Source organism: Carcharhinus amblyrhynchos, chromosome 24, assembly GCF_965287045.1.
Source record: "Carcharhinus amblyrhynchos chromosome 24, sCarAmb.v2.hapA, whole genome shotgun sequence".
Classification (NCBI taxonomy): Eukaryota; Metazoa; Chordata; class Chondrichthyes; order Carcharhiniformes; family Carcharhinidae; genus Carcharhinus; species Carcharhinus amblyrhynchos.
In genome coordinates, this window is record NC_137347.1 from 15203958 (window position 1) to 15217657 (window position 13700).

The 13700-nt window shown below is 42.7% G+C and overlaps 1 protein-coding gene across 1 annotated transcript in view; it reads left to right on the forward strand.

The window, feature by feature from the left end:
• The window catches only part of csmd2 (CUB and Sushi multiple domains 2), a 1720603-nt gene that overhangs the window by 1485271 nt on the left and 221632 nt on the right, over window positions 1-13700 (forward strand). Inside the window, exon 35 of the mRNA XM_080211135.1 lies at window positions 194-318. Within this exon, the coding sequence (XP_080067261.1) occupies window positions 194-318 (125 nt within the window). The remainder of the gene's footprint in view (window positions 1-193; window positions 319-13700) is intronic.

Below are 13700 nucleotides of genomic sequence, written 5' to 3' on the forward strand. Positions count from 1 at the left end.
TTGCATAAACAGTATTTCATTATGTGACATATTTGAACTTGTAAAGAGTTTACAGCAATATCTGATTGTCCAGGATTTATGACAAATTGTCCAGGGTCCAGCTGCATGTAAGGACATTAATTTTCTTTCTGCAAGACTCACACAGCTCTTCACATTCAGTCTTAATGAGGCCAGTTCATCATTTCCTTTGCAGTGCCATGTGGAGGAAATCTCACTGAACGAAAGGGAACAATTCTATCGCCGGGCTTTCCCGATCCTTACCAGAACAGCCTGAACTGTTTATGGAAAATCACGGTCCCCGAAGGAGCTGGCATACAGGTATGTTACCAATATTCAACAAATGACATTTGATTTCAAATGTACCATCAAGAATCATGGGGAAGGCAATGGCCTCATGGTATTATCACTGGACTATTAATCCAGCTGATGTTCTGGGGATCTGGGTTCGAATCCAGACACGGCAGATGGTGGAATTTGAATTCAATAAAAATATCTAGAATCAAGAATCTACTGATGACCATTGTTGATTGTCAGGAAAAATCCATTTGGTTCACTACTGTCCGTTAGAGAAGGAAATCTGCCATCCTTACCTGGTCTGGCTTACGTGTGGTTCCAGAGCCACAGCAATGTGGTTGACTCTTAACTACCCTCTGAAATGGCCTAGCAAGCCATTCAGTTCAAGGGATGGGCAATAAATGTTGGCCAGCTAGCAATGCCTATGTCCCACAAATTAATTAAGAAGTCTGCCCACTGTTTCAAACTGGAGAAACCTTCTAAGCCTTAGTCCTGACCTAAAATACTCCCATTAAATGTTTGCAAAATATGACCAAGTACTTGCAGTTCAGAAACAGGACATTCAGCTTTCCAGAAACCAAACAGACCTCCTCCCATTTTATATAAACCCCATCAACATATCTTTCCATTCCTTTCTTGCCCCTATGCTTATTTCACTTTCCCTCGAATGCACCTTTTTTAAATTTTATTTTATTGGTAAGTTCAGTATTCCAAATACTTTGTGGATAAAGACGTTTTGCCTGAATTCCCTGTTGGATTTATCAGTGACTGTCTTATATTTATGGCCTGTTGGTAAAAATGCTAGAAATACTCATCAGGTCAAGCAGCATGTGTAGAGAGAGAAACCCAATTAGCATTTTAGGCTGATGATTGTTTTTCAATCAAACATAGATTTAAGGTGATAGTTATAGGCATAGGTTTAAGATGAGAGGGGAGAGATACAAAAGTGTCCAAAGGGGCAATTTTTTTCACACAGAGGTTAGTAAATGTCTGGAACAAGCTGCCAGAGGTAGTTGTAGATGCGGGTACAATTTTGTCTTTTAAAAAGCATTTAGTTATATGGGTAATATGGGTATAGAAGGATATGGGCCAAATGCAGGCAATTGGGACTAGCTTAGGGGCTTTCAAAAAAAAAGGACGGCATGAACAAATTGGGCCGAAGGGCCTGTTTCCATGCTGTAAACCTCTCTGACTATAAACGCAGAAAAAAAGTTAGTGGTATAACAAGTATGCAAAACAATGAAAAAAATAAATAGAAAGGTTTGTTTTGGGTGGGGGAAGGGTAATTAAGTGATAAAGGGGACAAGCAAAAAGAATGGTGATCGGACACGTAAAGAAAAGATGGGTGTATGGGAGGTGTAATTGGGAATTCTGGAACCATTACTAGCATTGCCTGCTGAGAAAAAGTATTAGATATGGCTGCATTCTTGTGGGATTTCTGGGACATTCTGGGATATTCGTTTTATCCATCTCCCTCTCATTTCCTTTTCCAGTGTATTGATAACTGTATCAGATTAATTTTCTGTTCTCACCATGAACTTGAGTATATTTTGTGCCCAATTCTTTGTGGAGTTTCTTCCTCGCCTGTCACTCTTGAACTCTTGGCTCAGGCCAAGCAAGATTGAGGCTCAGCATTGCAGTTCAGTTCTGCCAAATTGAAGAAGGGCACACCCAGAGCAAGTTTATACCTCTGGGCAATTGGCATGCCAACCTTATCTGTGAAGTTCCAAGAGACCTCTCCAGTGCATCTATGAAGCACCCTCCTCACGTACACGCAAACATCTCCAACCCCCCACACACACACCTCCACACACACACACGCACCTCCACGCACACACACACTCCTCCACACACACACACACTCCTCCACACACACACCCTCCCCCCACACACACACCCCCCACACACACAACATCCCCACACATACACAAACACTCACCCAATGCATACCAACTCACCACACGCGCACACATCCCTAATCTACCCACATACACCCCCAAACCCCCCTACATACACACACACAAACCCTCCCTCCCCCATTACACACACCCAACCAGCCCCCTCCCACGCCCACACTCACTCATGCACCCATGTGCACACGCGCACACACACGCGCGTGCGCACATACACACGCGCACACACACACACAGGCGAGCCCAGAAGTTATGGCCCAAGATTCACCTTTCTTCTTATTTGCACCTTTCCACCACCTCATGTTGTCCTTGTTTCGCTCCCTTGTGTTCCCCTTCTCAATCTCCATTTTTAGGAATACGCCCATATCCAGTTCCAGTCTCAGAACTTGTTTTCTTTGGAGCAACAAAGGTTGAGATGCGACCTGACAGCAGTGTATAAGATTATGAGGGGTATGGCTAGGGTGGATAGAAAGACATTTTTTTTCATTAGTGGAGGGGCCAGTAACCAGAGGATATAGATCTAAGGTAAAAGATAGAAAGCTAAGAAGGGAGTTGAGTGGAAACTGTTTCACTCAGGGGACAGTGGGAGTCTGGATCTCACTGCCTGAAAGTGTGGTTGAATCAGAAACTCTTGTAACATTTAAATAGTATTTTGAGCTACCAGAACCTCCAGAGCTGTGGGCCAAGTGCTGAGAATCAGGATCAGTGCAATCACATCATCTTTGTTGACCAGTATAGGCACGATGGATCAAATGGCCTCTTTAATGCTGTAAACATTGATGAAAAAAAAGCCCAGCATTTCCTGCCTTTATTTCAGATTTCTAGTGATCATTGTATTTTGCTTTCGTGTTATATTTATGGCCCCTTGTTTTCATTTCATCTACAAGTGAAAATAACTTCTCGATGTATACCTTGTCCAGTCCTTTGCTAATCTGAAAGACTTTTGTCATGTCATTGTTGAGTGTTCTCTTCCCCAGGGAAGAAAACCCCAACCTGTTCAATCTTTCCTAATATTAATAACCTCTCAAATCTGTTATCATTGTGGGTCATTTTTCTGTACCTGCTCCAGTGCCTCTGTATAATATGAAGTCCAGAATTATTCATCATGCTTGAAAGTGTGGCATTATGAAGATCTTGTGCAAGTTTAACATAAATTCTCTGCTCTTCAATCTATCCTTCCAAACAAAAATGAACCACAGTTCTTTGTTTGCTCTTTTAATTGCTTTGTTAATCACTGTGATTTTGGTGCTTTATATATCTGTACCCCCGATTCTTCAATTTCCTTACCCCAATTAGACATTTATTTTCCAAGGAGTATGTGTCCTTATTCTTTGTGCAAAAATGTACAACCTCATTCTGAGCTGTCCATCCAGCATTAGTGTCTTCCTGTCTCTTGTCACAGTCTTCATCCGGGTTAGCTGCAGCCTCTAATTTGGGGGTGAGTTTTCCCATTTCGCTCACTATGGGAACCAGAGCGGGGAAGGGGTGGACAGGGAAAGGTCCGTTGAACTTGGGTGTGATTTTCTGGTTTCAGGGTGAGCGCAGTTGGAAAATCCTGTCCCTGATATCGTTTGCAAATTTTCACATTTCACCTGATTCTCAAATCCAAATTGTTGATATAAATGGTCAATAACAATGGTTCCAATACCAATTCTTGCAGAATGTTACTTCACACCATTTGTCAATCGAAGTAGCTACCTTAAACAACCCTTCCTCTCTTTCATCTGCTTTGTAGCCAACTTGCTTTCCATTCTACTACTTGCTGCCTGAATCCACAATTCTGACCTTAGTCATGAAACATCAATATTGAAGACTTTTTAAAAATCCATATGTATTAAGCTGCCATGTTACCTTATCTACCTTTACTGTTAGTTCCTCAAAGAGTTCAGTAGGGGTGGTGAAACATGGACTTCCCTGTTGGCATCCATCCTGACTACTCTTCATTTTCAGTTTCTGGATATTTTTCTACTGCAATCGGGATTGAGAAAGGATTCTTCATTTTTCCTGTGACAAATGTTAAGCTAATTTGCCTGTAGTTCCCCAGAATGGTTCTGTCTTCCCTTTTGCGCATAGGACTCTCATTTACTGTGCACGAATCCCTTGGCACTGCTCCCTTTTCTAATGATATTCTATCCATATATAACAGCGTTTTTACTGCCTACTTCCTAATGCTTTAACACTTGTGGAAATCCAAATTGACCCAGCGGTTTTATTAACTTATCAATTATCTGTTTTAAATATCTCTATGAGTAGGATTTTACAGCCTCACTTGAGGTCAATGGACATTTCCATTGTCCGCCCCTCGCCCGCTCTGATTCCATGACGGGTGGGCGGCAGACCTCTGGCATGCATCTTTTTTGATCACTTCTTGTAATGTAATACCCACCATGTTGGTCTCTCTGGTAAATATTGAGACATAGTTGTTCCTTAATATTTCTGCAATTTATTCGGGTGTAAAAGTAATCCTAATTTTGATAATAAAAATGCATAAAATTTGAGCTTTGAAAAGAAATCATCCCAGAATTTTCAGGAGAAATGAACACACATTTTTCAGATTTGCCAAAGAGAGAGGCTTACTGTCACTTTTTTGGAAGGGAAGACATGCCTTCAACCACATTTCAAATAACAAGCCTGACAATCATTGTGTTCTGGAAGGCCACCTTGTTTTAAAGTTTATTTATTCGTGTCACAAGTAGGCTTACATTAACACTGCAATGAAGTTACTGTGAAAATCCCTGAGTCGCCATATTGTGGTGTTTGTTCAGGAACACTGAGGGAGAATTTAGCATGGCCAATGCACCTAACCAGCGCATCTTTCAGGCTGTGGGAGGAAACCGGAGCACCCGGAGGAAACCCATGCAGACACAGGGAGAATGTGCAGACACTGCACAGACGGTGACTCAACCTGGGAATCAAACCCGGGTCCCTGGTGCTGTAGGGCAGCAGTGGCAAACACTGTGCCACTCCCATGGATGTGTTGCCCTAGGTTTCGATAATTTCTTAGCTTATTGTAACCAAAGGTTGTTCCAAATGTTGGAATATGTTTTAAAGCAAAATATCAGCTCTTCCCCTTCTCTCCAGTGTCTCAGTGAGCTTACTTTAGTGTGTGAATGAACATACAGATCTGGGACATCCTAAATTCATTCTCAATTCAAGGCTGAAGTATTTGGGAACCAGCCAATTTAAGTTGCTAACTTAGGATGGTTCTACCAGTTTGACACCAATAGTTACTCTGAAAGAGTTGGAAGAAATAAGAGTACTTCTAACTTCAGTGTAAGGTAGACCAAGCTCTGCATGGGACACACTCCAGGGGATCCCCATGAACCCCCAGGGTACTCACCCACATCCAAGCCCCTCCATGGTATTCCCCAGCCCACATGGGACTCCACACCCCCTCCCCAGCCCAGCCTGAACAGCCCCCAACCCTGATATCTGCCTCCCAAAGCAAACCTCCTGAAATATGTCCGACCTCCCCGCTCTGGTATCTGTCAACCCCCAATGTCTGACCCCCACTTCCCTCCCCCCTCCCCATTTTCCAAACCCCTGCCCCACTACTCCCCATTCACTTATCTTAGACACCTGAGTTTCTCCCTGTCCTGTTAACTTCAATGGGGCATTAATGCTCATCTGCTGTAAAAAAAAATGTGTGCCCTCTTTTCCTCTGCTTCTTTTCCACATCACTGCCAGAGCTGGGGATGTGATTCCTGGTTTGAATCTCACCCGGTTTGATCGGATGAGACAGATCCTTAGGTATGTAAGCAGATGTAAGTCAGTAAAGAGTGGTGATCTGCCACTGATTGCCACTCTGAAGTAGTCATGGTCCAGTATTTTCCCTGGCTTGTGGGACCTTCAAAACAACATTTCTCAGACCATATGTTGCAGAGCAGCCATCTACCTGCTTTGGTCATTCTGAATGTGGCACAGCATATTTGAAATAAATATATCATTCTGGGTGCAACCGGAAATTAAAAATGAGCTTTGGCTGCATCCATATTTTGTATCCATGTCCTTTGCAGAGTGATTACAGTGGCATCAGTCCAAAACATGAAGGTCATAAAGTTGTCAATGACGTGGGGAATTTCATGCAGTACTTATTTAATTTCCTATATTATCGTCAAGCCTAGAAGGAATTGTGTGTAAACTTTAATGCCCTTTCCTCGATTAGTTATCTTGGGCATAGGGAAGAGCGATAGGAGAGTGAGTTTTGCTGCAGGTTTTAGCTTTTTAATATCATTTCATTAATTACTGAGACAGTACACGCTTTGCAATGTGGTGACCTTAGAAGAGTTGTGAAATGAATCAAGCCAGGAGGAGGGGCTGATTAAACATAATTAAACAGCCAGGATAGGTCAGAGGGCGGCACAGTGGTTAGCACTGCTGCCTCACAGCACCAGGGTCCCAGGTTCAATACCGGCCTCGGGTCACTGTCTGTGTGAAGTTTGCACGTTGTCCCCATGCCTGTGTGTGTCACAGTCCAAAGATTAGTCCAAAGCGTTAGGTTGATTGGCCATGCTAAATTGACCCTAATGTCAGGAGGAATTAGTAGAGTAGATAGAAGGAATTATGGGAAGAGGGCCTTGGTGGGATTGTGGTTGGTAGAGACTTGATGGGCCGAGTGGTCTCCTTTGGGAGGATTCTATGATGAGGTAGGAGCAAAATTAGGCCATTTGGCCTGATGGAGACAAATAGTAGCTTGGATGCAAAATGATCTAACTGAAGATATTTCATCAGTTTGATAGAGGAAATGCAGAACATTTAGTTCCAAGATACAACATCGTAGTCAGACATGCTCTGTCACAAATCCTTGGACTTCAGGAACACAAATTGTGTTAATGGGATGTTCCAAGTATTTTTTATTTCAACTCATTATCTTATTTTGCAGTTTGCAACGCACCTTGTCAAACATTTTGCATGCAGTACAGCACCCACTTTAAGAGGATAAACAAAATGGATGTAGGCAGGCAAACAACTTCTTTCCTTTTCTCGCATTTGGATGTGAGTACAGGTTGAGTTTGCCAAATAATTAGTCCCACATCAATTTCCATTGAATAGTCTCAGTACACTCCAGCCTTATTGCTACATTGAGCTGTTGTTACACCAGAGCTCTTTTTGTCATGAACTCTTGTCACTCAGCCTTGACACAACGTTTGTTACTGTCCAAAGCACAGCCTAACTTGTTGATAAGAATTTGCAATAATGAGATTTGACTGTTCATGTTCTGGAGTTTGCAGGAGTCCTTGATTACTGAAAGGATGCTCATCCTTCCCAATTTTCTTGAACGTCATCCTTAAATTAAATCCATTTTTAAGCTTTTCAGAGATAGTGCAGCTATTATTGCCAGCGTTCTAAATATATGATTGCTTCTTGCCTACATTCTAATCCTTTCTTATCACTGGAGTTACGGAAAAGTATTAGGAATTCAGCATCGATTGTGGGCGGTCCTGGCTATAATTCATGATCCAATTGATTCTGGAAGGGCAATATTACAAATTAGGGTCTACAATAGATATTGGGTGAGATTCTCTGGTTGTTCGCTGGCAGCTGGATTCTCTATTCCCGCCAACAGCCCACTCCCTGCCCATGTGTTTCCTGGCAACATCAAGTGGCTTCAATGGGGAAATCCCATTGACAGACCCGAAAATCCAGCGAGTGGTGTGCTGCCTTCCATTGCTGAGAAGCATGTGGCTGGGATGCTGGAGATTTATACCCATTGGGCAGGATTTTACGGCCTCGCTCAACTTGAAACCATAAAATGCCACTCAAGACCAAGTGACCTTGCCATTGTCCGCTCCTTGTCCTGCTCAATTCCTGTGGTGGGTGGGACTGTAAAATACCAGCCATTGTCTCAGGTTCAATATCAAACTGCTTCCTTAAAATATTGTGCCAGCATGTCTGACCAGATTAGTTATTTCATATTACCCAGTCTGGATTCTTTCTCCGGAATTCAGGAATATCCATTTCACTGCCATGAATTTTCATGGATAATTGCACATAACAATGCAAAAAAATCTGGTAAACAGACACATTTATTTGTCTATATTTTGGCATTTCAAAGATGTTCCTTTAATTCCCAGGTAATGAAATAGATGTGTAGTTTCTCACATTTAATGAAAATAATAACCTCTTCACACAGTGATATTAACACGGCTTGATTTTCTGGGGTGCCACGTTCACCAACTTAAATATCAACCAAGTACCCACATGTGAAAATGCTTGTTGCCTCGCAGTCATTGTATGCTTGGCAAGATGTTAATTCGCTAAGGCTGAGACCTCGACCCTCATCTGCTAACATTGTCCCATTCTTTCAAAAAAGGAGGGGTAGGGGTGGACCAGGAAATTACAGGCCAGTCAGTCTAGCCTTGATGGTGGGGATGTTATTGGAAAGAATTCTGAAGGGCAGAGGATATCAGTGCTTGGATAGATACAAATTATTCAGGGAGAGTCAGCATGGATTTGTTCAGGGAAGGTTGTGTGAAAAATGTAATCATATTTTGTGAGAAGGTAACCAGTAACCAGGGGCTTTGATGAGAATATTGCATTTGATATGGTCCCTCATGGCTGACTGATTAAGAAAGTAAGGGCCCATGGGAGTTAAGGCAAGGTGGCATACAGGATCCAAAATTGGCTGAGAGGCGGGAAGCAGAGGGTGATGATGGAGGGATGTTTCTGTGGCTGGAAGTTTGTTTCCGCTGTTGTTTCACAGGGCTCAGTGCTGGGACCCTTGCTATTTGTGGTGTACGTTACTGACTTTGATTTTTCAATGTAAGGGATATGATTGAGCAGGACGTCCTTGCAATAGAGGGAGTACAGTGAAGGTTTACCGGGTTGATTGCTGGGATGGCAGGTCTGTCATATAAACAGAGACTAAGTCGGTTAGGATTATATTCATTGGAGTTTAGAAGAGTGAGAGGGGATTTCATAGAAACTTATAACATTCTAACAGGTTTAGACAGGGTAGATTCAGGAAGAATGTCCCCAATGAAGGGTGAGTCCAGTACAAGGGGCCATAGTTTGAGGATAAGGGTTGAGGTGAGGAGAAATACCTTCACCCAGAAGGTGGTAAATGTGTGGAATTCACTACCACAGAAAGTAGTTGAGGTCAAAACGTTGTCTGATTTCAAACAGAAGTTAGATACAGTTCTTGGGGCTAAAGAATCAAGGGATATGGGAGGAGGGGGATCAAGATGTTGAATTCCATGATCAGCCATGTTCAAAATGAATGGCGGAGCAGGTTCAAAGGGCTGAATAGCCTACTACTCCTTCTTGTTTCTATGTTAAGAACTTTGCAGACGGCATGAAAATTGGCAGGGAGGTAAGCAGTGAAGAGGATAGCCGTAGACTGCAGTAGGATGGCAGTGGACTGGTAAGTGGACTGAACACTGGCAAATGGAATTCAATCCAGAATGTGTGAGGTAATGCACTTGGGAGGGGTAACAACGCAAAGGATGACACTATTGCTGGGATTTTGTGCCTGAATTTGCAGACACAAGCATTGGGCACACAGGCTCATGAGGGACAGAAAATAAGAATCTCGCCGGTCATATCTCGTTTTCAGATTCCCCGCCCCCAGCTTCCCCGCCCCCCCCCCCACCCAGCCACCCACCCCCCCCCCCACCCACCAGTGATGTAACGAGATTCACACCCAGAAAGGTTGAGAACTTCAATGAAAAAAATTAGAATCTCATTAAAGAGTTTCCCTGCCGTATGTTCCTCCCACATTGGGGTCTCCCCAAACAACAAGTTTTCAAATGCAGGAACAGGGTAGAGGACTCCTGTTAGGGGTGCATAGCTCAGGATAGTCCCGGAAGGGGTTTGAGGTGCGGGGAAGGGGGGAAAGGTCATGCTCAAGCAGTTAAAAAGAAATGTATGATCAAGCAGGGAGAAGAGATGCCCTCAGTGGTCACAGGGGACCCCTCAAAGGAGGTCACCCTGCTTCAGTTCCAGCATCAGCTTCCCATAAATCTTGTTGGGCTACTTGCATGGCAAGGGCCTCCCCACGCTGCAGGTATAAGTGCAATGGGGGCCAGGATAAAGTACTAAAGTGGCCATTCATGGGCTCCTAAAGGACCTCACAATATCTGTGGGTGAGTGGGCCACCCAATGCCTCAAACATCCCCCATGATTTGGGTAAACAGATCAGGGGTGGACAGCAGGCCAGCCGCGTGCTGCATTTTCTGAGCCAGCCCACCTCCAAGACGTTTGGTGCAATGTAAATTCCAGCCCATGAGTAGGCTTCTGGATGTGATGGAGAGGCTGAAGCCCTTAGAATCCTTTGGATTGTAGGGAGATTGCAGACTGTGTCTGAATGAAGATGGGAAAGTGTTTTTTTCCCATTCATTATTACCTTACGAGAACTGAAACCAGAAGCAATTGTTTGTTTCTGTGGCATTTGAAGTGATCTTTGGTCATGTCTTAGCTGCTGTAATCTGTGGGACGAACAACCTTTTGCACATTTTTTGTTGATATTTACAACCAGAAAAGTGTAAAAGCAGCATCCCTATTTTTCTCTACATTACACTTACAAATTTATGAACAAACAAGCCGAGAAATACTCTGCAGATTTCTCTTCCAACTATGTACACTGCGCAGTAAAAGACAAAAATAGAATGGAACTGTTGTGATACATTCATACAATCCCTGCAGTGCAGGAGGAGGCCATTTAGCCCATCAAACCTGCACTGACAACAATTCCATCCAGGCCCTATCCCTGTAACCCCATGTATTGACCTTGCTAATCCCCCTGACATTAAGGGGCAATTCAGCATGACCAATCAACCTAACCTGCACATCTTGGGAGTGTGGAAGGAAACCGGAGCAGCCCGGAGAAGCCCACACAGACACGGGGAGAAAGTTCAAACTTCACACAGCCACTTGAGGTCAGAATTGAACCTAGGTCTCTGGCATTGTGAAGCAGCAGTGCTGACCACTGTGCCACTCCTAGCATGCTCCCAACACAAACAACAATTTAATATATTCACACATTCAAAATATAAGCCATAATGTGCGGTTTTAAGTAAAAAAAAAAATCCTTTCTAAATGTCTATTAAATACAGGCAATGCAATGCAAGACAACTTGGAATAACAATTTCAGAAATGTTTGATTTAATTTATTATTGTCTCATTTATTAGTATACACTGAAAAGTTTTATTTCTTGTGCACTATACAGATAAAACATACGGTTCATAGAGTACATGGGGAGAAGGAAAGGAGAGGGTGCAGAATATAGTGTTACAGTCATAGATAGGGCACAGGGAAAGATCAGCTTAATATATGTAGGACATTCAAAAGTCTGATAGCAGTTCTTGAGTCGGTTGGTGCGTGACCTCAGATTTATGTGCACTTTTACATCGGAAGAAGATAGAAAAGAGTGCAATGTGTATTTATGAGAAGTAACTACATTTCAGAGCACGCAATATAAAGCTGTTATCCTGTTCACCCGATCGATGCAATAGATGTGGCCATTTTAATACCTAATGAATATTCAGAACAGAACATCAGAGGGTCTTCCTTGACACACCATGCCACTCTGAATTGCTGATGTTAAATACCCGTAAGAAGTCTCACAACATCAGGTTAAAGTCCAATAGGTTTATTTGGTGGCAAAACCCACTAGCTTTTGAAGCGCTGCTCCTTCATCAGGTGAAAGGACTTTAACCTGGTGTTGTGAGACTTCTTACTGTGTTTACCCCAGTCCAATGCCAGCATTTCCATATCATGATTAAATACCTGCCCAGGAAACAAATATTTATCTGTTATAGACATGAAAGGGGATGGAAAGATAAAGCATGTTTTAAAAAATATATTAGTTTGTACACAATTATTGAGATCAATTCTAATCTAAATTTCATATCATTGACCATGCTCCACATGATAAACTTTGCACAGTAATTACAGATTCATTACCTGTTCCAGAAGTTTAATATGCTGAATTCTTAATGTGGCAACATAGGCTGACGGCTTATGAAAACAACATATTTACACCTGTAAAGGAAGTCAAGTGCAGTTACTTGAACTAAATTAATTCTTGTTCTTTAAACAAACAAATTCATTTAGAAACAAAGCAATCGAGTGTTTAAAAAAAAACAAATTTAGCCCAAACATCACCTCAGCATGATAGCTCCATCTTGTTTTGTTTAGAAAATGCATTAATATGAATTAGAATTATAAACTAATTAACTCATTTTTAAATGAAAAATAACATACTTTATTCCAGTTCTGTGTTGGCTCAGTGCTGCCTCCTCATTGAACTCTGGCAATGCCCTGCAATTATCCCTAAAGTCATTCTCCAGTTTATGATTCCTTGTTGTGAAGGGAAGTATTCCAATAGCATTTCCTCTTCTTTCCTGAAAGCAACAATCCTTGTTGGGCAGGATTACCCTTGCTTTCACTGCTTTCCAGTACTTTGTCCAACTGACAGTTCATCATGTCTGAGGTAGAGCAGCGAGATCCAGGGGCATATGCAACTTTCAAGGCATCACATGTCTGTCCAGTTTTGTCCTTTCACAGCATCTATTCTTTCCAGAAGGTGGCCATCAGGATGCAAATCTGGCTGATGCCCTGCTTCACCACCATGTCCTTTCCCCATCCACCCCCATCCGTCCAGCCATTCATCCAGCCACGTACCTGCCTATCCCAGCCAGTAGATAGTAAGGTTAGTTCTTTGTGTTTCCAGTGTTTGCACATCTGAGATGACTTAACTCAGCACTCACACGGGATTGAATCTGGAACCTTTTTGATTTGATTTGACTTAGTATTGCCACATGTACAGTGAAAAGCATTGTTTCTTGTGCACCTGTTTTGTACCGGCGAAACTACATGGCAGAAGGAAAGGAGAGAGTGCAGAATATAGTGCTGCAGTTACAGATAGGGTGAAGAGAAAGATCAGCTTAATATGTGATAGGACTATTCAGATGTCTGATGACAGCATGCAAGAACAGTCATGTTCTGGATTCTTTTGGTGTGTATTTTCAGACTTTGGTGGGAATTTTACCGACATGCCAGCCCCAATTCCGGGGGCAGGCTTGGCTCGGAGAATAGCGTTCTCTGTTGGCCTCAGGCGGGATCGTGCAAAACTTGGGCAGATATGCCAGTAAAATTCTGCCCTTTGTTTCTTTTCCCATCGGAAGAAGGTGGAAGAAAGTATGTCCAGGGTGTGTGGGTCATTGATTATACTGGATACTTTTCCAAGGCAGCAGGAAGTGTAGATGGAGGCAATGAGTAGAAGGCTGGTTTGTGTGATGGACTCAGCTATACGCACAACCCTTTGTAGTTTCTTACTGTCTTGATCAGAGAAGGAGCCAAACCAAGCTGTGATACATACAGCAAGGGTGCTTTCCATGGTGTATCTGTAAAAATTAGTGGGAGCTGTAGCCGCTGTGCCAAATTTCTTCAGCCTTTTGAGAAAGTAGTTTTCTCAACTATAGCATCAGAGTGGAGAGGCCAGGGCAACTGTAGCTGATTGGAACACCTAGAAACTTGAAGCCTGAAATTTC